The following is a 26,173-nucleotide window of genomic DNA, read 5'->3' on the forward strand; positions in this document are numbered from 1 at the left end:
GATGCGATCTGCAAGACGTCTGGCCTGCACTTCAAACACGACGAAAGTGGAAGTCACTTTATAAAGCCATCATGCATCAGGCTAATCCTTCGTCGATCCGGCATCGAATATAGGTGTGAATGTACGTGACATTTTGCAATAGCAAAGGAAATACACATGTGAATATTGTATCAGACATGATTGAAAATATATTCAATTTCTGGCACGTGGCATGACAATCTACCAACCTAGCATTATACTGTATTATTCATCTGGTTCAGGGAGACAATACAGTGATAAAGGAAGGCAAACGTTGCGGAATGATTGCTTTCGGTGGCTGGATAAACCGGATGCTCTTCACAGTACGTTTCCTTCAGTTTTTCAGTTGATTAACACATTTTTAAACCAAATAACTGGGGTATAAAAAAATATGAACGAATTTACTTCCTTTGGGTGGTGGAGGCTCACGTGGACAGAGAACCACCCACTTCAGAAGGCTCCTTTCCCGAGGTCTCCCCACGTTTCCTCCAAGTGGTGGAATAGCAGGTGCCTCTCAGCCAAGAGTGGTTTCCGGGTTCCCCAGCCTGGCCCCACCCCTCCGCGGACCACTCGCTGCAGGCGTGTATGTGAGGCGGGGCTGATGCTGACGATGACCAATGGGAGCCGAGACGGGCGTGGTCTCTCGCGTGGGCGTGGCCGGGGCGGGGCTACGCGCAGGCTCCCAGGCCAGCTCCTCGGCTTCCCAACCTTTTTTCGTTTCCCGCATCAGTCCCCATTCCGGCCGTGGCTGATCCTGAGTGGAAAGCGGTGGAAGGCAGCCGTCGCGGGGTAAGTTCCTGGCTGGCGCTTCCTTCCGCTCGCTCCCTTTCACGACGGTGCCTGGCGGGGTGGGGTGTGATTGGGACCTGGATCTCCGGGGAAGCGTGTTCGGGGCTGCCGGTGCCCTCGGTTGGCTCCGTGCGGTGCAGCGCGAGGTTCCCGGGGCTGGGTTCTTCTCTCCCGGTTGCTGCTGCCTTGGGTCGGGCCGGTTCTGCGGGAGCTGCTGTTGATGGTTGCGGGGTAGCTCCTCTCATGCCGACGTGGAGCCGGTTCTGGCTGCGCGGTGTTTGCACCCCGGCTGCAGCCGTTAGTCCCTCCTCCGGGGATGTCCGCCCACTCGTGGGCTCGTGCACCGCGCAGTCCCCGCACCCGGGGCAGCCGCAGCACCGCGAGCGTCCTGCGCCGGGGAGGACGGGAATTGCTCGCGGAGCAAGCCAGGTTGGCTCCTCTTTGCCAGAATCGTCTGAATGAATTTGCTCGGCAGGTTAGTGTAGCCCTGGATGTTAAGGTCTTTGTGCGTAATGTCTTCCCAAATAAGCTGCCGCATTGCTTCTGCGCGAGAACGGCACAGCGGAGTCGGAACTGCCCTGCAGATGATGCACGCCTCCAGCCTGGGCAGGGCAGCGCGCTAGCCTTGTAAATGGCCTTGGCGTAGCTGTTGCTGCTGCCAACTCTTGGGCTCCCAGTTCGTTCACGTGAAGTGAGACAGAATTTTCTAAGATTTCTTTTCTTTTTAAATACCAGTAAGGGGCTTGAACTGAGGGAGGGCCTGTGCGCCCTCTCTTAGCTGTTTTGTTAAAGGCTGACACTCCATCCACTTGAACCACAGCTCTGCTTTCGGCTTTGTGCTGGCTAATTGGGAGATAAGAATCTCACAGGAGCCCTCTGCCGGTGGCTCACGCCTGTAATCCAAGCTACTCAGGAGGCTGAGATCTAAGGATCGCAGTTCAAAGCCAGCCCAGGCACGAAAGACCGGGAGACTTATCTCCAATAAACCACTGGAAGTGGCGCTGTGGCTCAAGTGGTAGAGCGCTCGCCTTGAGCTGAAGAGCTGAGGGACAGCGCCCAGGCCCAGAGTTCAAGCCTCACAACCGACCAAAAAAAAAAAAAATCTCACAGGGTTTTTTTTTTGTTGTTGTTGTTTTGTTTTGTTTTTCTGCTCAGGCTGGTTTTGAACCAGGATCTCAGTTTCTTATGTAGTTAGGATTACAGGAGTGAGCCACCAGCACCCAGCTAAAATTTCTTTCAAACCTTACGTTTTGTAAGACCGTGCTGATTTTTTCAACCTTTGTTTTGCACTTTAAAAAAAGAATAGGAAATAGGAAATGAAAGTGCAATAAGATGAATGAGAGCACAGGGAGACAGGTTAGCGTTTATAACTCCTGAAAAGAGAACACCAAGGAAAACTGAAAGAATTTCTGGAGAGTTATGTAAGAGAAACTTGGAAAGCTTTCAGAAGTTCCAGCAGCTAGTACTGTACTCAATTAATTACCTCTCCTTATAGCTGTACACCAAAGGCCAGATAATAATAATATTACATAACCATAGGAGACAATATGTCATAGAGACGATGAGTAACTGGACCATTTTTTTTTTTTTTTTGGTCACAGTCCTAAGGTTTGAACTCAGGGCCTAGGCATTGTCCCTGACCATTTGTGCTCCAGGCTAGCACTCTTCTTCTTGAGCCATAGCTGCAATTCTGGCTGTTTGTTGGTTAATTGTAGATAAGAATCTCAGGGACTTGCCTGCCGGAGCCTGGCTTGGAACTGGAACAGCTGTCCTCAGATCTCAGCATCTTAAGTAGCTAGGTTTACGGACTTGAGTATGTGTGTATGAGTATTGAGTATGGTACTCATGCTCTTGCTCAGCTTTTTCTTCTTAATGCTGGAGCTTGAGCCACATTTTAACTTTACTCTGGGCATGGGCGCTGTCCCTCAGCTCTTCAGCTCAAGGCTAAGTGCTCTACCACTTGAGCCATAGTGCCACTTCTGGCTTTTTTCTTTTTGCTTATGTGGTACTGAGGAATCGAACCCAGGGCCTCAGGCATGCAAGGCAAGTGCTCTACCCCTGATCCACCTTCCCAGCCCCATTAACTTTTTTTTTCCTGGATAATTGGGGATAACTGATTAACTGGAGATGCTGGTTAAATGACTGTCTTTGATCTTGGATCCTCAGATCTCTGTCTCCTGAGTAGCTAGGGTTATAGTTGTGAGCCACTAGCACCCAGCTTAACCATACATCTTGAGTGTGAGGAGAATCTTTGAAACTCTTAATTTGTATAGGTATTTCTGTTCATAAGGAACTTAAAGATAAGTTCTTTAAGTTCTGCATCACTCCAGAAAAATTCCACGTTTATCCTCCCATGTGTTTTTGTGGTGCTGGGAATTGAACCCGGGCTTCCTCTATACTAGACAATTGCCCTTCCTCTGAGCTATACTCCCAAACCTCAATATTTTTTTTGTGTGTGAATGCCATTATTAGGGCTTGAACTCAGGGACTGGGCTCTATTCCATTAGTTTTTTCATTCAGTGGTGAGCCACAGCTCTACTTTTGGCCTTTTTGGTGGTTAATTGGAGATAAGAGTCTTAGACTTTATACTCTGGGCTGACTTCGAACTGTGATCCTCAGATTTTTAACTCCTGAGTAGGTAGCTAGGCTATCCTCAGATTTTTTTTTTAGCCAGCCTTTGGAAGACAGTATTTGACTACAAAGTAGTGCATAGAGAAAATACTTGGATACACTTCAGAGAAGCATTGATTTGAATGCCCTGTAGCACTAAGGAAGGGCACTTTACTTCTTCTCAGAGACTTGTTGCTTCTGTTGGGAAGTGTGGATAGATAATGACATAGGGTTGTGAGGATTAAATCAAGTCCTTTGTGTGGAAAATGTATAACAATGTCTGACATCAAGTATTTAGTAATAATCACTGGTACTAGAATTGTGTTCTTGCTGATGGCTGGTGGCTCATACCTGTAATTCTAGCTACTCAGGAGGCTGAGACCTGGAAGAACACCATTTGAAGCCACTTACTTCTGGCAGAAAAGTCCAAGAGACTCCATTTCTAATTAACTGGCAAAAGGCTGAGCTGAAAATGTTTCTCAAGTGGTAGAGTGCCATCCATGAGTAAGAAGGCCAAGCATGTGCAAAGCCCTGAATTTAAGCTGTAGTACTACCAACACACACACACCACCACCAACTACAACAACATCAATAACAACAAACTACCTAAAATTGTGTTTAAAATAAAGCAAAGAGGGCTGGGAAGGTGGCTCAGCAGTAGAGCGCTTGCCTTGCATGCCTGAGGCTCTGGGCTCAATTCCTCAGCACCACATAAGCAAAAAGAAAAAAGCCGGAAGTGGCGCTGTGGCTCAAGTGGTAGAGCGCTAACCTTGAGCTGAAGAGCTGAGGGACAGCGCCCAGGCCCAGAGTTCAGACCCCATGACCAGACCCAAAAAAATAAAATAAAATAAAATAAAAATAAAGCAAAGAAAAGCAAATCAGATGTAGTCTGACTTAGAGTGTGATCAAAACAGGAAGCCAGTGGGAAGTAGATATCTTTTTCTGACCCTAGATTTCTGTTCACTTTTCTTTTTCTTTTTCTTTTTATTGTGAACATACTGTACAGAGGGGTTACAATTACATGGGCAAGATAATGAGTACATTTCTTATCAAGCATTGCAGCCTCCTCCTTTGTTTCCCCTTCACATCCCTTCCCAGCCTCCCCCCCCACCTAATCCTCCCCCCATCCCCCCCCCACCTAATCCCCCCCCTACCTAATCCCCCCCCCACCAAAGTTGTAAAGTTCGATTTCGACATGACAACTTGTACTTCTCATTGTTGCAAAGGGTCCACCTTAAACGACTTGTTTTTCCCCATCTCCTCCACAAATTATACCGACATCAAATATAGTGAAAGCAGGGGTTATACTGTGGGGGAGGGACATACAAAGCAACAATGACCCTAGATTTCTGTCAGTTGTAATCCCTTCCCTCATCTCGTGCTGAGATGCTGCCCAAACACTGTTGGTTGCAAAGAACATAGTCTCTGACTATTATTCTTAGTATTTCAGTAGAAAAATTTCCAAAACTTAGAAGTTAAGGAATGTGTGGGAGGAAATCTCTGAGAGTTGGCTTACTGACCAGAAATTGCAGCCCCAAAGGATAGAAGCTGTCCTTTGCCAGTATAGTTTAGCAAACACCAACTCACCTATTTTAGCCTTTGTTAGAACCTCTTTACCTTTGCAGTTTGTCCACCACCCTAGGCTTTCTGGTTCTTAGTGTAAGCCTTTTTTTTTCTTTTTCTCAACAAACATTAACTGAGGAAGACCCAGTAGTCTTAGTACTCAAGGATCTAATCTTAGCTTTTGGAAAGGAAAGAGATGAATCAGGAATAAGTTTTAAACCTCCTAGATTTTCTTTTTTTTGCAGTACTAGTATTTAAACTCACAGCCTGATGCTTGATAGGCTGGTGAAATTCCACTTGAGCCATGCCTCCAGCCAAACTTTTTTTTTGAGATGACATCTAGTGAACCTCATTCCTTCAGCCTCCCAAGTAGCTAATGTGAGCCACCAGCACCCAGCTACTAGCTAACTTTTTAAAGTTGTTATTATCTTCAAGTAGTTGTACAAAGAGATGTCAGCTCATTATGTCAGTTTATGAGTGAGTGTAATACATCTTGATTGATGCCACCTAGCTAACTTTTAAACACTGAATTGAGTAGAATAGATTTTATTTGGCGTGTGTGTGTGTGTGTGTGTGTGTGTGTGTGTGTGTGTGTGTGTGTGTGTGTGTTATTGTATGTGTGGTACTGAGGATTTAATTTAGGGTGAGGCAAATGAGCAGTTTACACAGATATACCAGTAGATACTCATTTGTAGATGTTTTATTCTTGCAGTATATCTGAAAGCTAATGAATAAAACCACGAGAAGGCAATTGAACAGTTGCTCCAGTTGAGTGTACGTATACTTACTCAAAATTTGATAACAAGACTTATGGTGGAAGAGGTAGCCTAAAAATAGTGACAGAAGATGGGCACTGGGAGTTCATGCCTGTAATCCTAGCTACTCAGGAGGCTGAGATCTGAGAATCATGGTTTGGAGCCAGCCAGGGCAGGAAAGTCCATGAAACTCTTATCTCCAGTAAACTACTCAGAGAAAGCCAGAACTGGTGCTGTGCTTAAGTAATACAGTGCTAGCTTTGGGCAAAAAGAAGCTCAGGGACAGCGCCCAGGCTCTGAGTTCAAGCCCTAGGACTGGCAAAAGAAAATAGTAGTGACAGAAAACTAAAAAAAAATTAATGAAATGGCATGAAGTTAAAAGTTAATGCCATGAGGATATAGTGCTAAACAGTTAACTTTTTAAAAATTTTTTAATATATTTTTATTGTGAAAATACTGTACAAAGGGGTTACAATTACATGGGTAAGATAATGAGCACATTTCTTATCAAGCATTGTAGCCTCCTGCTTTGTTTACCCTCTCGTGCCTTCATATCTTCCCCCTCACCCCCCTAGACCTCCCCCACAAAAGTTGTAAAGTTTGTTTTTCTTTTCTTTTTTTTTTTGGGGGGGGGGTCTGGTGGTGAGGCCTGAACTCTGGGCCTGGGCGCTGTCCCTAAGCTCTTCAGCTCAAGGCTAGCACTCTACCACTTGAGCCACAGTGCCACATCCAGCTTTTTTCTTTTTGCTTATGTGGTGCTAAGGAATCGAACCCAGGGCCTGATGCATGCAAGGCAAGCGCTCTACCACTGAGCCACCTTCCCAGCCCGTAAAGTTCGTACTTGTACATCTCATTGTTGCAATGGGTCCTCCTGTATCTCTGTTTTTACAATTTGTTTTTTCCCTTCCCCTCCACATATACCAACATCATATATAGTGAAAGCAGAGGTTGTACCATGGGGGAGGGACATACAAGGTAACAAAGACATAATCTTATAAATATGTTAGAAACAATCGCATGAAAGATCTCTCTCTCTCTCTCTCTCTTTTTTTTTTTTTTTGGTCAGCCGTGGGGCTTGAGCTCTAGGCCTGGGAGCTGTCCCTGAACAATTCAGCTCAAGGCTCATGCTCTACCACTTGAGCCATCGCGTCACTTCTAGTTTTCTGGTGCTTTTTTTTTTTTTTTTAGTTGTGATTAAGTGATTACATAATTTCCCAAATTTCACAGTATTATGGAATAATGATGCTCATTTAAAGTCACAAGTTCATTCTAACTTTCCTGGAGCAAATTGTCTATCATGGTCTATAACATATAACGGTGTACACATATACACCATACATGTGATCAGCAGCATGGGGATATTTGGTAGTGGTTTGACCAGATGAGTGAAAGTTCTTTGTTTCTTAAGTCCTGTTAATTTTGTCGTATCACCTAACATTTTGGATTTAACATCCACTTATCAGGGAGACCATGTACCATTTGTCTCTTTGCTCTTGGCTTACCTCACTCAACATGATTTCTTCTAGCTCCATCCATTTCCCTGCAAATGCCATTATTTTGTCATTTCTAATGGCTGCATAATATTCTATTGTGTATAGATACCACAGTTTTTGGGTCCATTCATCTGTGGTGAGGCATCTGGGTTGTTTCCATATCCTAGCTATTGTGAACAGTGCTAAAGAGTTAACTTTTAAATGGATCGGTTATCATTCCACAAACTTTTGCTGACATTTTACATGCTGCGTGTGCAGTGTGTGTTCCCACATGGTAATTGTGAAAAATAGGCACTTTTTTTTTTTTTTTTTTGGGTCCGGTCGTGGGGCCTGAACTCTGGGCCTGGGTGCTGTCCCTCAGCTCTTCAGCTCAAGGCTAGCAGTCTACCACTTGAGCCATAGCGCCAATTCCGGCATTTTTCTTTTTGCTTATGTGGTGCTGAGGAATCGAACCCAGGGCCTCAGGCATGCAAGGCAAGCGCTCTACCACTGAGCCACCTTCCCAGCCCCGGGACTTCTAAATAAGATGAATAACCAGGCATATTTGTACATGCCTGAATTCCAGCATGCAGGAAACTGAGGCAGAAGGACCACCAGTTCATTCACCATTAATCATAGGTTAAAATTACTTAAAACAGGAATTTTAAGTGATCACAGTATTCCCTGGTATAAATGGACCATCATTTAATTTACTTCAGTAATGCCAGGACCCCCTGGAATAAGAATAACATGGAAGGGAGCAGGCATGCTGGGAACAGCTGCTTCATAGTTTCCTTTGGGACTAATGAATGGTTTGGGCACTAGGCAAAATGGTGGTTGCATACTTTGTGACTATGCTGAGTGTCTCTTAGGTCACTTCTGTGTGCTTTGTTTCATGTTATGGAATTTCATCTGAAAAAGAGAAAAGGTATGGGAAACCAGGGGCCAGTGGCTCATGCCTGTAATCTTAGCTATTCAAGAATCTAAGACCTGAAGATCAAAGTTTGGGGCTAGTCTTGGCAGACAAATCTGAGAGACTGTTATCTCCAGTTACCCAGCAAAAAAAAAAAAAAGCTGAAAATGGAGGTGTGGGTCAAGTGGTAGAGCACCAGACTTTAGCAATAATGCTGAGCATACTTGTTCAAGCCCAGTTCCTGCACACATTAAAAAAAAAAAGAAAAGAAAAGCTTGAGAAAAAGTCATGAACACTAAATTTGTGTTCATTGCTGTACAGTATATCATTTGTTGGGAAAAAAATAAATGATTGTCCTTCTGAATATTTTAAGGTTTTTCCCTTAAATTAGGCTTTTTTGTTGTTGTTATTTATGAAATACATCCTGTCAACTATAACCTTTTCATTTCTCCTTAATTGAAATGAATGGAATATTTTTAATCACCACAACCTCCGTGTGGGTTCTTTATGTTTCCTATGTTTTCACTGGTTTGTGACAGTGTGTAGCCTGAGGCTGCAAGTATAAAGAACACAGTGCTTAGAGTCTGAACTTGAGGTAGTCAGTCTCACCCTGCTCGCACCAGCTGTGTCGCCCGAGGCTAGGCACCTGATGCGCCTGGATTTATGATCTGTTTGTGGGAAGAGTACAACTTGGCTACCTAGGCTGTGCTTGGTTTTTCGGGGTGGGGGTGGCAGGAGTGGAGGCGAGGGCTCTAAAAGCAGTTCTATGGGACAAGGTTGGCTACAGAACTTCCATGAGCTACTGTTATGTAATCTGTGTTTGGCTCTTCAGTTCAGAAGTCAGCAAAACAAAAATGAGTTGAGGAAGTTACTACTGGATAGTAAATGATTAGAACTTATTAATATCTATTCTTAGAGACATTATCATTATCTTATTAACATGATCATGTTCATTGTTATCTTACCTGTGAATTCAGTAAAGGCCAACACTGAGTTAAAGTACAGGCATTCAAGGTTTCCAGCGACATTAGGGAGATCAGAGGAGTTTTGAGACAGGTGCTGAAATACGTAAAGCATGCAATGACCTTCAGTTTTTATGTCTGGGAAGCCTTCTCCCCGACATGTTTGTAACTACTCTGAATTTGGTTAATCACCACAAATGAGGAATAATGTATTTGATTTCCAAAGGGTCCAATTTTGGACTCTCGTGTTTCCTCTTAGTTTGAAACAGTCTTGAGCTTGTTGGAGCTGACTAGGTAGGTACCAGCTGACTAGCTGGTAGGTTCTAGACAGGTAGACTTGGGAAATTACTAAACACATGCAAAATAAAAAACACTGGGGACGTAAGCCAGGCTTAGAGGGCTCATGCCTGTAGTCCTAGCTATTCAGGAAGCTGAGATCTGAGGATCATGATTCAGTCATCCTGGGCAGAAAAGTCTGTGAGACGTTTACTTCCGATTAACCATCAGAAAGCTGGAAGTGGAGTTGTAACTCAAATGATTCAAGACTTGAGTGAAAAAGCTCAGGGACAGTGCCCAGTTCAACAGCTTGCAGACCCTCTCATGATTGTACAGGAGCTGGGGCACAAGGGTGAATGTGTAGTACAGTGAACAAGGAAGGACAGCAAGTTAGAAGGCAGCATTTATTTAGTGTATTTAGCATATATGCTATCTAACTCCCACCAGAGGCATTCAAGCTAGGTATTCCACTTATCTAAGTGCCCTGCTGTTAACTGGTTGCATTGTTAACTGGAGTTGGTGATGCTGATTGTGTCCAGGAAGGAAACCCCTGGCCTTAGAGGCTAGCAGGAACTTTTATAGGAAGGAGTGTGTGGCTCTGACTGGACTCTGTCTCTTGACATGCCAAGCTGCCTCCCAGCTTGTAACGTAATATGGTTCAGAGTGAGCTGACATTTACAGAGTGTACACTACAAGTAGATTGTGGCCATTTTAAGTAATTGTCCTTTATCATATGACGCAGGTCCTTCTCCTGCTTCGGTGCACCCCAGAGGATGTGATGCCTTCCTTTAGGGACTCACTGAGACAGTGGTAAATGAATAGCAAGTATTGATTACATGAAAAATTATAGATCTCAGATAAAATAAACTATCCAGAAACAGCCTTGAATGCATATTTGAGAATCAGCATCAACCTGGCAGATTATATTTTGATTCCTGAATGAAAATTAAGGCCACTGATGAAGTAAGATTAAAATTTACTGATCTAGGGGCTGGGAAGGTGGCTCAGTGGTAGAGTGCTTGCCTTGCAAGCCGGAGGCCCTGGGTTCGATTCCTCAGCACCACATAAGCAAAAAGAAAAAAGCCGGAAGTGGTGCTGTGGCTTGAGTGGTAGAGTGCTAGCCTTGAGCTGAAGAGCTGAGGGACAGCACCCAGGCCCAGAGTTCAAGCCCCACGACCGGACCCCAAAAAAAAAAAAAAAATTACTGATCTAGGTCAGATGCTGGTGACTTACACCTATAATCCTAGCTACTCAGGAGGCTGAGAGCTAGGGATCAGGTTTGAAGACAGCCCGGGAAGAAAATCTTATGAGACTCTTACCTCTAAATATCCAACAAAAAGCCAGAGTAGAGCTATGGCTCAAGAGGTAGAGCATCAGCCTTGAGCAAAATAGCTAAAGAACAGTACCCAGGTCTTGAATTCAAGCCCTAGTACTGGCACAAGAAAGGGAGGTAGGAAGGAAGGAAGGAAAGAAGGAAGGAAGGGAGAGAGGGAGGGAGGGAGGAAGGAAGGAAGGAAAGAAGGAAGGAAGGAAGGAAGGAAGGAAGGAAAGGAAGGGAGGGGAAAGAAATTGCTGTTCTGGGGCTTAGGGGATGGGGGTACTTGGCTTATATTAAGGTGAGACTCACCTTGGGGACTGATGTGGGAGTCTCCAGTGATAGCCCCTGTTAGCACTCCCTAACTAATACCCAGGTAAAGACTAGAGAAGGCACCTATATGAGAAGTTACAACTTTGAATCATCTTCTTTTTGTGTCTAGGAACACTCTTTTGGAGGTGATGTTTGCATAATTGAAAGGTGAAGGGACAGCGAAAATGTCAGCCCTCAACTGGAAGCCCTTTGTTTATGGAGGGCTGGCCTCCATCACGGCCGAATGCGGTAAGGAGCCCGGGACCCTAAAGTTGCCTGTGTGACAGCGTTTGAAACCTAAGGTTGATAGTTTGGTGCTTTGTTTCATTTTGTCATGACAGGGTTTCTAAGTAGTCCAGGCTGATTGGGAACTCAGGATTGTTTTACTTCAGGCTCTCAAGTGCTAGGATTACGGGCATGAACAAATGCACAATATGAGCTTGTGCAAACATTAACCTCAAAATTCAGAAACACTTTCTGTGGTATGTTTTAAAGACCTGATAGTCATTTTGGCTACTTATTAGCAGCTTAGGGTTGAAAGTTCAGTGAGAGAAAAGTTGAGCCTGTTGGTCTGTTCTATGAATGCTGTTTGGATTACGTCTGACCCTGTTTTCCTTATCCCTCCCCCACTGTGCCAATATTAATCCATTTGACTGTCAAAAAGTTTGGGAAGCTCAGGGTTGCCCAGAGCCAGATTAGATGAACTGTACTTGTTCAGTCACTTTCTAACCTTGTGATTGTTTGTATTCTGCTGCTGACGTCTTCATCTGTGGAGTTTCATATCTGACCCTAGTTGTCCCTGTGTTTATGCTCTAAATCATTCATTCAACACATCCTGATTGGGCCAGGTACAATAGCTCATGCCTGTAATCCTAGCTACTCGGAAAGGCTGAGATCTGAGGATCGAGGTCTGAATCCAGCCTGGGCAGATCTACCTCTTGCCAATTAACCAGCAGATCTCTGATTGCCAATTAACCAGCAAAAAACACAAGTAGAGCTGTGGCGCAAATGGTAGAGTGCCAGTCTTCAGTGAAAAAGATAAGGAACAGTGCCCAGGCCCTGAGTTTAAGACCCAGTATGTATGTGCGTGTGTGTGTGTGTGTGCACAGCATATATAAGGTCCTGTGTTTGACCCCCAGTCCTGCAAGCAAGGAGAGAAGGAGGGAAGAAAGATAAAAAGATACATTTATGCTTTTTGTTTAGTTTTAGTCCTGGGGCTTGAACTAAGGGCCTGAGCACTGTCCCTTAGTTTCCTTTTTGCTGAAGCTTTTTGAGTGACAAAACTGTGGTACATTAGCTATAGCTCTACTTCCAGCTTTTTGCTGCCTAATTGGGGATAAGTCTTAAGGATTTTCCTGCCTGAGCTGGCTTTGAACCGCAATCCTTAGATCTCAGCCTCCTGAGTAGCTAGGATTACAGAGGTAAGCCACCAGCACTCCACTATTAATCTTTTTTTTAAAACAGAAAACAGACTGCACAGTGTGTGCCATTTCTTACTGTTTCTGCCTCCATTTTATAGTGAATAGCTCCTTAGTAATGCATCCTTATGGATACTTAGTGAAATTTCTTTAACATTTAAAGGCACATTTCCAATTGATTTAACCAAGACACGACTTCAGATTCAAGGCCAGACCAATGATGCCAACTTTCGAGAAATTAGGTACCGAGGGATGCTGCATGCATTGGTGCGGATTGGCCGGGAAGAAGGGTTGAAGGCCTTGTACTCAGGGTAAGTGAAGAGTATACGATTCTGTTTGTTGACCCTGTCCAGTGGAGATGACAGAGTTAGACTTCTTAAAGAAACAGCAGGGATTTGAGACATATTGGAAAGCAATAACTAAGCATGGTAGAGTCTAACATTTAAATTTCATCTCTATTTTTTGTATATGTTATAGAGCGATTGTTTGGGTAAAACAATCTGTTCATTATATTCATGTGCAGACAACCGTGCAAAAATGGCATTTGTTTTAAACAGCCTGCTAATCAGTTTTTTACTATTGGAAAGAAGAGCCCTTGCTTTTAGTTATTCTGAGTGATTGAGGTTTTGTCATAATGAAAATGACATAGTGTAGCACTGAATTGCTTTTCTTCATTCAGCCTTGAGTGGACACTGCTCTCTTGGCTTGTTTTTTTTCCTGATTTTTTTTTTTCTGGTACTAGGCTTGAATTCTCTTGTGGCTTTTTTTTATCTAAGGCTAGCTCTCTACCACTTGAGAAATAGCTCCATGTCTGGCTTTCTTTAGTTAATTGGAGATGGGAGTTTCATAGACTTTCCTGCTGAGGCTAGCTTTAAACCATCCTCAGATCTCAGAGTCCTGAGTGGCTAGGATTACAGGCGTGAGCCAAATAGCGTCCTGCTTCCTGACCCTGTCTTGAACTTATTTCAGTGCTGTGATATAAAAACTTTTAGGAAAAGGAAATACTAGACAGTGGTGCCTAAGGTATTTGAGATGAGCTCCAGAGCAACAGCGTAGGATTATTTGTGGTACTTGAGCTATACCTGGCTGAGGCCTGTTTTCCCAAGTGTTTTGTGCTGAGAAGGGATGTTCCTGAGAATCCATTTAAGGGTTCTTGAGTTGGGTGTGGTGGCTCACACCGGTCACCTCAGCTTCTCAGAAGCAGAGGTAGGGAGGATCGAGATTCAGGCTTGCCTGGGCAAAAAAAAAAAAAATGTGAGCCCTTGGACAGGTAGGAAAAACTGGGAGAGAACAGGAGAAGGGATGATATTGTCCAAAAAGAAATGGCTCTTTTTCCTGATTTTTGTAACTGTACATCACCCTCAGTATATCACCTTTATAATAACAATAAAATAGAAAAAAAAAGTGAGACCCTATCCAAGAAATTGCTAAAGCAAAAAGGACATGGGGAAAGGCTCAAGTGATAGATCACGTGTCTATCAAGTATGAGGCCCTAAGTTCAGAACTTGTATCACCACAAAAAAAAGCCCCTGCGAAACTAGTGTTGTTGGATCCTGTTGCTCTCCTTGAGGATTTGAGTGACTTTTGGATGTTCTTTGTCCCCCTGTGTGGTGGCTTGACAGGATTGCCCCTGCCATGCTCCGCCAGGCCTCCTATGGCACCATCAAGATTGGCACTTATCAGAGCTTGAAGAGATTGTTCGTGGAACGCCCAGAAGGTAAGTGGGAATCTGTCTTCTATCTGGGGACAGCTGGTGGACTGTTGATTTTTGTGGTTGTTGTTGTTGTTTGCACCAATCCTGGAGCTTGAACCTCAGGGTTTGAATGCTATCTCTGAGCTTTTGTGCTCAAGTCAAGCGTTCTACTACTTGAACTACAACTCTACTCCCATCTTTTTTGTGGTTGTTGTTAATTGGAGATACAGAATCTCGTGAGCTTTCCTGCTTGGCTGGCTTTGAAGCACAGTCCTCAGATTTCAGCCTGGTGGGTAGCTAGGATTACAGGCCTGAGCCACCGGGGCCTGGCTTGTTGATCTTTTCATTTCAGTATTTTTGAAGGGGATTTCTTCATCTTAACATTTTATCATGGCAAAGGAGAATGTCTGGGTGTAAAGTTTCAACAAATTGGGCTTATAGAAAATCAGGTATCAGCCAATAGTACTCAAGGAACCATCTCTACAAACATTTTAATTATTTGTCTTTATGTGCCTAGACTAGGGGATATGTTATTACCATGTAATCTAACATAATTTTTTTAATCCTGTGTATTGTCACCTGTTTTTTAGGAAAGCATTAAATACTTTCTTAGTGTTAAGAGCTCTGTATTCTTTCACTGGTGCCTGTACTGGGGCTTGAACTTAGGGCCTCTTGCTGTCACTCACTTTTTCCCTCTCATGGGTGGCGCTTTGCTACTTGAGCTATGCTTCCAGTTCCAAGAGCTCTGAGTTCTAATAGACTGTGGCTGGTTGGTTCTGGGGCTTTGTTTTAATTCATAAAACTGCTTTTCTCTGTCTCTCCCTGTCTCCTTCAAATGAGTGGGATTACCAGTCCCTGTTACACAGAGAGATGAACAAGAGCCTTGAAAGTACTTCGATGATGTCAAACTAAATACATATCATATGCTTTAGAAACTTCCTGTGCCTAATAAATCCTCATGTTATCTCCTGGGAATTTCTCTTACTCTCCTAAGAATTCTGCCTCATTTCACTAATGAAGCTCTGAAGCCACATAAAATTAAATCGGTACATAGTCCCTCACTTTTTTTGGTTGGTCGTGGGGCTTAAACTCTGGGCATGGGCGCTGTCCCGTAGCTCTTTAGCTCAAGGCTAGTGCTCTACCACTTAAGCTACAGCGCCACTTCCTGCTTTTTCTGTTTATGTGGTGCTGAAGAATCAAACACAGGACCTCATGCATGTGAGGCAAGCACTCTACCACTGAGCCAACTTCCCAGCTCCCATAGTCCCTCACTCTGCATGATGATTCCAATTGATTTTTAGATATTAAGAAATTTGACCAAGCAAAATCCCTTTAGTCAGCCGTACTCCTTTTTAAATTGCTTGATTCAAGAGCACACCTGTCTTCATTCTAAGGTGAATGAGGTGTTAATGAGGCACACGGAAAGAACTCCATGTGTATGAAAAAACCAAATACTTTGTCTTTGTTTACAGATGAAACTCTACTGATCAACGTCATATGTGGAATTCTTTCTGGAGTCATATCTTCAGCCATTGCCAATCCAACCGATGTACTAAAAGTAAGCTGTGCTAGCTATATCTTAGGGACATAGCTCACATTTTCTTTCCTTTTCCCTTTCTCTTTCTTTTCCTTTACTTTTTTTTCTTTTTACTTTTCTCTTTATTTTCTTCAAGACAGGGCCTCATTCACCCAGGCTGGCCTTGAACTTGCAGTCTTTTTGCTCTATCTCTCAAGTACTAGGATTATAGACTTGTGGGACCATGCTAGTCCCACATTCAACATTTTCTAATTGGGAGCAGCATTCAGATAATGAAATATAATGTAGGTGAATCTGTTCATAATTTATGTCATACAGTCTAAGTCTTAAATACTCACTAAGTGGATTTCCCATTGATACAGATAGGTCTAAAGTAGAATTCATTTTGGAGACAAGATTTTTAGTGATTGTACAAAAAAGAAAAATTTAGGGTGTGGATGTATTAGAGTTCCTTGTTCCCTTGCTTATTGCTTCATAAAGCCAGATGGGATAGCAACACCATGACAGGTATGCCTGGAGTCTCAGCTACCTGGGAAATGGAGTTGGGAGGACTGTGGTTCTACGCAAACCAAGGCAAAAATTACAAGACTGCATCTCAACAAACATGCCAGACATGGTGGTACACATCTGTGATCCCAGATGTGCAGGAGGCTTGGTTGGATGATCATAGTCCAGTGTAAAAATGCCAAGACCCTATCTGAACAATATGTAAAGTGAAAAGAGCTGTAGGTGTGGCTCAAGTGGTAGAACACCTGCCTGGCAAGCATGAAACCCTGAGTTCAAACCCCAGTATTGGCCCCTGCCACAACAGAACATGGGTTACCAGGGGTGGGGATACAGACCTGTAATCCCAGCTACAGGGGAGTCAGAGGCAGGAAGATTGTGAGTTGGAGTCCAACCCAGGCAAAGTTAGTAAGTCTCTGTCGCAGTAACAAAATATTAACAAAAGGGCTGGGGTATGATGAACATATTGAGAATACTAGCAATACAACCTCTTTTAATCCTTTTTGGAATAAGACTAGGGACTAACTACATGAAGTCTACATGAGCTATTTCCTGAACCCTTTTAGAGTACCCCTCCCCCCTCCACGATTTAACTAGTAAGCTATGCTTCTGCTTTGCTCTGCATGCTGGGCCTCCCACATGAGTGGGAGGAGGGCCTTGTCCTCAGAGGTCCTCCGGTCTCATCATCTAGCCTCAAAAGTAGATGAACATGTTGAGTTGTTCTCCATGTATGAGGCCACAGATTTATTTTACACTGGGGTAAAAGAAATAAAGGGGAAAAAAACCTGTACTTCTATTAATTTCTTAAATATATCTCAGGGCTTATAAGAAAGCAATTCCTGTATTTTAGTTTCTTTTCTGCTATTAGAGTGGCACCAAACAGTTTCCTTGTGGTGCTAGATATTTTTTTTTATCTTATTTTATTTATTTTATTTTATTTATTTATTTATATTTTTGGTCCGCGTGCTGTCCCTCAGCTCTTCAGCTCAAGGCTAGCGCTCTACCACTTGAGCCACAGAGCCACTTCTGGCTTTTTTCTTTTTGCTTATGTGGTGCTGGGGAATCAAACCCAGGGCCTCATGCATGCTAGGCAAGCGCTCTACCACTGAGCCACCTTCCCAGCCCTAGACTTTTTTTTTTAAAGTAGTGTGAAACCCTTTTCATTTTTAGGAAAGCAAGGCACTGAGACCTGTGGCTCATGACTATAATCCTACCTACACAGGAGGCTGAGGTCTGGGAATCACAGTTCCAAGTCAGCAGCGGCAGACACATCTGTGTGACTCTTATCTCCAAATAACCATCAAAAAGCTGGAAGTAGAGGTGTGGCAACTGGTAGAGCATCAGCTGTTGAGTGGAAAAAGCCAGGGGACAGTGTGAGGCCCTAAGTTAAAACCCCAGTATTGGGGGGGAAAAAAAAGGTAAAGAGCTACATCAACCATGTATCTGGTAGAATATTGGCCACATGGCCCTTGTGGCTGTTGTGAGGGTCATTAGTAAGTTCAAGTGCATCAGAGTGTAACAGCATCATGTGGCCATCCTTTGGCCAGCTCACTTGCATACCTTTTGGTCCAATGGGTTGGAAATACTTATGGCTAGGAGCAGGTTCAGAACCATGTTTGCTCATGCTTGATGCATAACTAATTAATCACATCAAGCCTTCAGAATTGTCATCACTTTTGATTCCTGTTTGGTAACCTAAAGTCAAATTATATTATTTTCTGTCTTACCCAAAAGTCTTTATTTTTCCCTTTTCCTTTTGTTAGTTTTGAGGCTTGAACTCAGTGCCCAGGCACTGACCCTAAGCTTTTTATGCTCAAGGCTAGCTCTTGACACTTGAGCCATAGTTCCACTTCTGGACTTTTGGTAGTTACATTGGAGATAAGAGTCTCAGAAACTTTTCTTCCCAGGCTGGCTTTGAACCTCGATTCTTAGGTCTTTGCCTCCTGAGTAGCTAGGATTACAGATATGAGCTACTAGTGCTTGCTCACGCTCCCTGATTTTTTTTTTTTAATTTAATAAAGGCGTATATAGGATTCTACTAGGTACTTTGTAGAAATTTTAGGGTTCCTAAGAACTAATCCTTATAGGCTTTTTAATCTCCTGAGGACATTTTATTCAGATACACTATTTTTTTTTTTTTGGTCGATCCTGGGGCTTGAACTCTGGGCCTGAGTGCTGTCCCTCAGCTCTTCAGCTCAAGGCTAGTGCTCTACCACTTGAGCCACAGCAGTAGCTAGAATGATTTTCAGAAGTGGTTGTTGTTGGTGGTGAATGTACTGGTTTCCTTCTCAATGTTGGTCTTTAAATAATCTCTAGATCCGAATGCAAGCACAAAGCAACAATCTCCAAGGAGGGATGATAGGTAACTTCATTCACATTTATCAGCAAGAGGGAACAAGAGGTCTGTGGAAGGTAAGCTACAAAACAGATCCAACTCATTCACTTCTTTTAACTTTCTTCTTGTTTAAAACTTTTCATATTTCTTTTCTTTTCTTTTTTTTTTTGTCGTCCATGGGACTTGAACTTGGAGCCTGGGTGCCATCCCTGAGTCCTTTGCTTGAGGTAGCACTCCACCACTTTCTTAGCATCATTTCTTGTTTTCTGGTGGTTACTTGGAGATAAGAATCTCATTTCCTGCCTGGGCTGGCTTTGAACCATGATCCTTAGATCGTAGTTTCTGAGTATCTAGGATTACAGGCATGAGCCATTGGTGCCTGGCTTAAAATTAGTCATATTTCTATTAATTTTAGCTACTGGTGTCTGGCTGTTGTTTAAATCTTTAAATGTTTTTGGGTTCCAGTTTCATTGATTGGTCAATATGGTTTTGGCACTATAAATGAAGTTAGTTTTTTGTTTGTTTGTTTTTGTCAGTCATGGGCTTGAACTCTGGGCCTGGGCGCTGTCCCTCAGCTTTTCAGCTCAAGGCTAGCATTTTACCACTTGAGCCACAACACCACTCCTGGCTTTTTCTGTTTATGTAGTGCTGAGGAATTGAACCTAGGGCCTCATGCATGCTAGGCAAGCACTCTCACTGAGCCACCTTCCCAGCCCGTGAAGTCAGCATTAGAACTTAGAGCTTTTGAGCTTTTTGAGTGTTCCCTTTTATTTTTTTTACTGTGTCACTCTACATTTCTACCTACTAACAGGAACATGTAAAACTTGGTTGTAGGTGGGCACTGATGGTTCACTCCTGTAATTGTAACTACTCAAGAGGCTGCAATCTGAGGATCATGTTTCAAAGCCAGCCCGGACAGAAAAGTCTGTGAGACTCTTAGCTCCAATTAACCATCAGAAAACTGGAAGTGGTGCTGTGGCTCAAGTGGTAGAGCACTCGCCTAGAGCTGACGAGCTCAGGAACCCAGGCCCAGAATTCAAGCCCCATGATGACAAACAAACAAAAATATTGGTTGTAATTTGTGGAGTGGAACCTTTGAACACTTGTGCTCTGTAGAGCAGTGTCTGAATCCTCTCATCCATGTTTTTACTAGGGTGTGTCCCTCACGGCGCAGAGGGCTGCTATCGTTGTTGGTGTGGAACTTCCAGTCTATGACTTCACCAAGAAGCATCTGATGCTCTCGGGTCTCATGGGAGACACAGTCTATACTCACTTCCTGTATGTTTATATGGTTTTAAAAAAAATTGTTGTGGGCTGGGAAGGTGGCTCAGTGGTAGAGCGCTTGCCTTGCATGCATGAGGCCCTGGGTTCGATTCCTCAGCACCACATAAGCAAAAACAAAAAAGCCAGAAGTGGCGCTGTGGCTCAAGTGGTAGAGTGCTAGCCTTGAGCTGAAGAGCTGAGGGACAGCGCCCAGGCCCAGAGTTCAGGCCCCACAACTGGACCAAAAAAATAAAAAATAAAAAATAAAATAAAATAAATTGTTGTTATTAAATAGTTGTACAAAGGCATTATATTTCTGTAAGCCAGAAATGAGTACGGTGGATAATGTCACCTTTTCCTTGCTTTCCCCCATTTTTCTCCTACCCTCCCTACCCACAGGTTGGCATGAGGTTAGGGTGGAAAGAGAGTATAACTTTATAAAAATATTATGGGAGTTTATTATAAAAGTATTTACATATTTGAAAATTTACATCAGCGATCAGACAAAATAATCAACACCTAGTGAGTTCTGTTGTAAAACAGAGAGTTTAGTAGAACCTGCCACGTGTGGAGACCAGAATCGTGGAGAGATCTTTGTGTTTGATCTGTAGGAACAATATTAACTTGATATGGGTAGCATTACTCTGACCCACTACCAACTCCTACTCAAGTAACGAAATGGAATAGATCACCTTTGGAGACTGCTCCTTCGTGTTTCACTGCCTTTTTTTTTTTTTTTTTACTTTCTATTTCAAAGGTGTTCTTAGCTGTAACTGGAGTTTATAAGCCAAATGGTCAGTGTTACATTTAAGAAGTTTGTATTCCATATTAATTTCACATGTTTTGGCAAGGAGGCTAACTTCTGCCTTTGACAGGAGTAGTTGGAGTTGAGCAGTGGTTGACTTTTTGCCTTTTTCCAATCCTGTCTTCATAGCTCGAGCTTCACCTGCGGTCTCGTGGGGGCCCTGGCCTCAAACCCCGTGGATGTTGTGAGAACACGAATGATGAATCAGAGAGTTCTTCGAGATGGCACTTGCTCTGGCTACACAGGTACCCTGGATTGCTTGTTACAGGTGAGGATGGGCATGTCTATGCAGAGTTGTAAATTGTATACATGTGTATATTGTGACTTCAGTGATTCAGTTATTACAGCTAAAACTAAGATGAAGCTGAGAGCCTCTGACTCATACCTGTTATTCTAACTACCCACGTGGCTGACATCTGAGAATCATGGTTCTAAGCCAGCCTGGGCAGACAAATCCAGAGTCTTATTTCCAATTAACTAGCAAAAAACCAGAAGTGACTAAATGGATTACAGAAACGAATCAAGTATTCTCTAAGAGAAAAAAGCCAGAACTGAAGGTCTGTAGCCTCAAGAAGTAGAGCCCCAGCTATGAGCAAAACAAGTTCAAAAGCCGGGCGCTGGTGGCTCACGCCAGTAATCCTAGCTACTCAGGAGGCTGAGATCTGAGGATCGCGGTTCAAAGCCAGCCCAGGCAGGAGAGACCGTGAGACTCCTATCTCCAATAAACCACCAGAAAACCAGAAGTGGTGCTGTAGCTCAAGTGGTAGAGCACTCGCCTTGAGCTGAAGAGCTGAGGGACAGTGCCCAGGCCCAGAGTTCAAGCCCCACGGCTGACAAAAAAAAAAAAACAACAAGTTCAAGCCCTAGTACAATCAACCAAACAAAACAACCGCTGAGTGATACTCTAAAGCTCTTACATAGACATGTGCCACCTTATTTTGGCTACATTGAGGTTAGCTTTGTTTGTTTGTTTGAACTATAGGCACAGGCCACCACCACTAGCTGAGGTTAACTTTGACAAAAGTTACAAAAATATAGTTGAATAGAGAGAAATAAAAGCTTATTTTCTGAATACCTTCTCTGTGCTCTGAAGGGCAATAAAATAGTATTGTTTTCTGTAAACACAGAACTGTATCTAAAACCCACTTTCTGCCTGTGGAGTGAGACTAGAAGAGTCCCTATCCAGACACTTCTCTCAAAGGAGTGCATCAGTCTTCTGTAACTCTCAGTTCTGAAACCTGGGCTTTGGGCTTCCTGTTTGTGGGTGGATGAATGTTGTCCACTGTCTTCCCATTGGATTGCCAGCAGCCAAGAACTAGGAACCACCTCTTCCAGTTCTCTGGCATGATGCTAGCACACCATATATCCAAGTAGTGCATTAATGAAGCAAAAAAAAAAGTGTTTTTTTTTTAACATGAGAAACAAGTTGACTTGAATGTCATGAAAGAAAAATGGTGACCAACTAAAGCCAAGAACATAGTGTTGCTGTTGCTCCTACCACATCACTTAGTTGAATGAAGGGAGGTTCATTTTGACATGAGACATGACCATACATGACCATATAATACAGACTCAACTCCTTCATTACTCTTCCTTATCTCTCTTCCCCTATCTTGTCTCCTTTATCTATCCAATAATTTAGAAAGTAGACATGTCTGAATGATATCTTTCAGGGGGCAGATACTAGGGTTTGAACTTAAAGCCTTGGACAGGCAAGTACTCTACCACTAAGCCACATTCCCTTTTCTCTGAATGAAATCTTTACTATCATTGAATCTTTATTTCTGACCTGTTAAGAAACCCCAGTAGCATGGAAGCCAATGAGCCTATTGAGATTAAATCTACTTTCCTGTTCATTCAGCTTCATGTGGGGTTCATTCTATCTTTTTATTTATTTGTGCTGGTACTGGGTGCTTAAACTCTGGGCCTCATACTCTTTCTTGGCTTGAATCACACTTGCACTTTTAACTTTTTGCTGGTTAATTGGAGATAAGAGTAGCTTGGATTTGCCCAGGCTGATTCTGAACTATGATCCTCAGATCTTAGCCTCCTGAGGAGCTAGGATTATAGATGTGAGTCACTGATGCTTGGTTTTGTTTTTTGTTTTTTTGTTTTTTTATAAAGTGTAGTTCCTACAAGGGAACTTCACCATGGTAATCTTACTTTCACATGAGTCAATCAGATTACTGGGCACTGGTAGCTTATGCCTATAATCCTAGCTAACTCAGGAGGCTGAGATCTGAGGATCACGGTTCAAAGCCAGCCTGGGCAAGAAAGTCTGTGAGACTCTTATCTCCAATTAACCACCAGAAGACTGGAAGTATCACTGTGGCTCAAGTGGTAGAATGCTAGCCTTGAGAGAAAAAGCTCAGGGACAGTGTCTAGGCCCTGAATTCAAGCCCCATGATTGAAAAAAAAAAAAGTTTAAAAAAAAGAATTAAAAAAAAGAATAATTTAATGAGCTTAACCTCATCAGTTGCTTTTTTTCTATGTTGTTCAGTAGCTTCCTTCCTTCCTTCCTTCCTTCCTTCCTTCCTTCCTTTCTTTTTCTTTCTTTCTTCCTTTCTTCCTTCCTTCCTTCCTTCCTTCCTTCCTTTCTTCCTTCCTTCCTTCCTTCCTTCCTTCCTCCCTTCCTTTCTTTCTTCCTTCCTTCCTTCCTTCCTTTCTTTCTTTCTTCCTTTCTTTCTTCCTTCCTTCCTTTCTTTCTTTCTTCCTTTCTTCCTTTCTTTCTTCCTTCCTTCCTTCCTTCCTTCCTTCCTTCCTTCCTTCCTTCCTCCCTTCCTTCCTTTCTTCCTTCCTTCCTTCCTTCCTTTCTTTCTTCCTTTCTTTCTTCCTTCCTTCCTTTCTTTCTTTCTTCCTTCCTTCCTTCCTTCCTTCTTTTGCCAGTCCTGGGGCAGTCCCTGATCCTCTCTGTACTCAAGGCTAGTGCTCTACCACTTGATCCACAGCACCATTTCCAGCTTTTTCTGTTCATGTGGTGCTGAGGAATTGAACCCAGGGCCTCATGCACGCTAGGCAGGCACTCTACCACTGAGCCATATTCCCAGCCCTGTTTAGTAACTTTTAGTGAGTTTCCTAATGTCATCTTCACACATAGACACCAAACATCAATATTATAGAGGGCGCTCTACCACTTGAGCCACAGTGCTCAAACTTCTGGTTTTCAGGTGGTTAATTGGAGATAAGAGTCTTATGGACTTTCTTGCTTGGGCTGGCTTTGAACTGCAGTCCTCAGATCTCAGCCTCTTAAGTAGCTAGGATTATAGGCGAGAGCCACCGGTGCCCAGAGAGGGCAAATATTGCTGAGTAGTCCTTCCACTCAATCACTGAGCCAAAACTCATGCCATGGTTCAATTTTTATGAAAATAGTCTGACAACTATTAAGCATTCAATATAATTGGGAAATTGGACACTCAATCTTTTTCTCTTGTTTGCTTTTTAACAGACATGGAAGAACGAAGGATTTTTTGCCCTGTATAAAGGGTTCTGGCCTAATTGGCTGAGGCTTGGTCCCTGGAATATCATTGTATCCTTTCCTGTTGTAGTGGATTTGAAAAACATAATGTAGCAAAGAATATTGCTTATACAAACTAGCAAATTATTAACTTAAAAGTAAATTCTTTCCTATTTGAGTTCTTTAAGACATAACTATTCTGTTTCTGTTTCAGGAAATATAAAGTCTGGGTACTAGACACTGATCTTAGTTTAACAATATAAATTATTAAAATGACTTATCTTTCAGCTGGGCATTGAGGGCTCACATTTGTAATCCTAGCTATTCAGGAAGTTGAGAAAGGCTTGGTTCAAGGCCAGCTTGGGCAGAATGTTTATGAGACCTTATCTTGAAAAGTAATGGCAAAGCCGGGCGCTGGTGGCTCACGCCTGTAATCCTAGCTACTCAGGAGGCTGAGATCTGAGGATCGCGGTTCAAAGCCAGCCCGGGCAGGAGAGACCGTGAGACTCCTATCTCCAATAAACCACCAGAAAACCGGAAGTGGTGCTGTAGCTCAAGTGGTAGAGCGCTCACATTGAGCTGAGGAGCTGATGGACAGCGCCCAGGCCCAGAGTTCAAGCCCCACGGCCGACAAAAAAAAAAAAAAAGTAATGGCAAAAAGCAAGGCTGGATATATGGCTCAAGTGGTAGAACACCACTATAGCAAGTGAGAGGTTCTGAGGTTAAACCTCAGTACTACCAGATACTACTACTACTAATAGTAATTAAATAGTTATTGAAATGTAATAAGGCAATAAATATCTCATTGGATCCTGCTGAAGAGCTAAAAGTATTCATAATTTCAGAGCAACAAGGATTGGTATTTCTAGCTGCTCTGGGGAAGGATGTGGTTAATAACAAGACCCAAGAATATTTCCTGTAGAGACTGCCTGAAGATAACCACACAGGAATTGGCTGTGGGGATGTTTGGCTGGCCTAAACTCTTCCTTGGAAAGCCAGAGGCAGCAAAGGCAGAATTAAGGAAGAGGAATGTTGGGGTGTGTGTGTGTGTGCGTGCGTGCGTGCGTGCGTGCGTGCGTGCGTGCGTGCGTGCGTGTGTGTGTGTGTGTGTGCTCTGTTACAGAGGCTTGAATTCAGGACCTGGGCACTGTCCCTGAGATCCTTTTGCTCAAGGCTAGCCACAGCTGTACTTCAAGCTTTTATGATAGTTAGTTGGAGCTAAGAGTCCTGATGGACTTTCCTGCTGGGCTGGCTTTGAACTGCAATCCTCAGATCTCAGCCTCCTGAGTAGCTAAGATTGCAGGTGTGAGCCACTAGCACCTCCAAAGCAAGGCTTACCAAGGAAGCTTTCTAAGACTTGTTGCAGTGGCACAGAAACCAGTCAGATCTCAGCTGTGGTCTTTCTGTTCCAAACTGACCTTGGACACATTTATGGGTTGTTAGCTTGAGGAGTTTTATTTATTTATTTATTTTGGGGGGGGTCCGGTCGTGGGGCCTGAACTCTGAGCCTGAGTGCTGTCCCTCAGCTCTTCAGCTCAAGGCTAGCACTCTACCACTTGAGCCACAGCACCACTTCCGGCTTTTTTCTTTTTGCTTATGTGGTGCTGAGGAATCGATCCCAGGGCCTCAGGCATGCAAGGCAAGCGCTCTACCACTGAGCCACCTTCCCAGCCCTTTTTTTTTTTTTTTTGTCGGTCGTGGGGCTTGAACTCTGGGCCTGGGCGCTGTCCCTCAGCTCTTCAGCTCAAGGCGAGCGCTCTACCACTTGAGCTACAGGGCCACTTGCTTGAGGAGTTTTAGGATGGGGCTTCTATGTTTGATAAGGTCCAGCCTTAACCCATAACTCCAGTTCTTTGTGACTTATGAGCAGCTGAAGAAACTGGACTTGTGACACAAGTTCAAGGCTGCCTGAGGCTACCTTCTCAAAGCGCAAACTTCTGCAATAGTTGAGCTTTCTGTATTCCACTCTGCTTCTCACTTGGCTCATCACAGCTCTGGGATGGGAGCCGCAGATGAAGACTGGGTTCTTTCGATTGCTATGTGTCAGCATCAAATGCTCTTCGCCAGTGCTAATGGCCTGAATTGTAACCTCCAGACACCAGTCCTTACCATTGAAGTGCCCTTTGATACCCACAATCATATACACAAGTACATATTTCTTGTTATAGAAAACTTGCAA

The 26,173-nt window shown here is 43.4% G+C and overlaps 1 protein-coding gene across 2 annotated transcripts; it reads left to right on the forward strand.

Annotated features, from left to right (window-relative positions):
* Slc25a30 (solute carrier family 25 member 30) lies at positions 1 to 26,173 on the forward strand. Of its 2 annotated transcripts, none has more exons than XM_042685487.1 (10): positions 1 to 807; positions 11,116 to 11,234; positions 12,567 to 12,714; positions 14,026 to 14,120; positions 15,569 to 15,654; positions 18,454 to 18,549; positions 19,626 to 19,750; positions 20,670 to 20,808; positions 23,986 to 24,066; positions 25,844 to 26,173. In XM_042685487.1, the coding sequence occupies exons 2-10, from the start codon at positions 11,171 to 11,173 to the stop codon at positions 25,883 to 25,885; spliced, it is 876 nt and encodes a 291-aa protein (XP_042541421.1). In that variant the 5' UTR covers positions 1 to 807; positions 11,116 to 11,170; the 3' UTR covers positions 25,886 to 26,173. The 2 variants fall into 2 exon arrangements, with proteins under 2 accessions (XP_042541421.1, XP_042541422.1); XM_042685488.1 differs by lacking the exon at positions 1 to 807 and adding an exon at positions 1,224 to 1,282.

The sequence above is a fragment of the Dipodomys spectabilis genome, unplaced genomic scaffold (genome assembly GCF_019054845.1).
Source record: "Dipodomys spectabilis isolate Male_0828 unplaced genomic scaffold, ASM1905484v1 ptg000095l, whole genome shotgun sequence".
NCBI lineage: Eukaryota > Metazoa > Chordata > Mammalia > Rodentia > Heteromyidae > Dipodomys > Dipodomys spectabilis.

Bases quoted from the DNA above. Each gene is read 5' to 3' on its own strand.
- Slc25a30 (XM_042685487.1), top strand. From the start codon at position 11,171: ATGTCAGCCCTCAACTGGAAGCCCTTTGTTTATGGAGGGCTGGCCTCC. The intron at 14,121-15,568 runs GTAAGTGGGAAT...CTTTGTTTACAG, and splicing joins GTTCGTGGAACGCCCAGAAG to ATGAAACTCTACTGATCAAC. The intron at 18,550-19,625 runs GTAAGCTACAAA...TGTTTTTACTAG, and splicing joins GAACAAGAGGTCTGTGGAAG to GGTGTGTCCCTCACGGCGCA.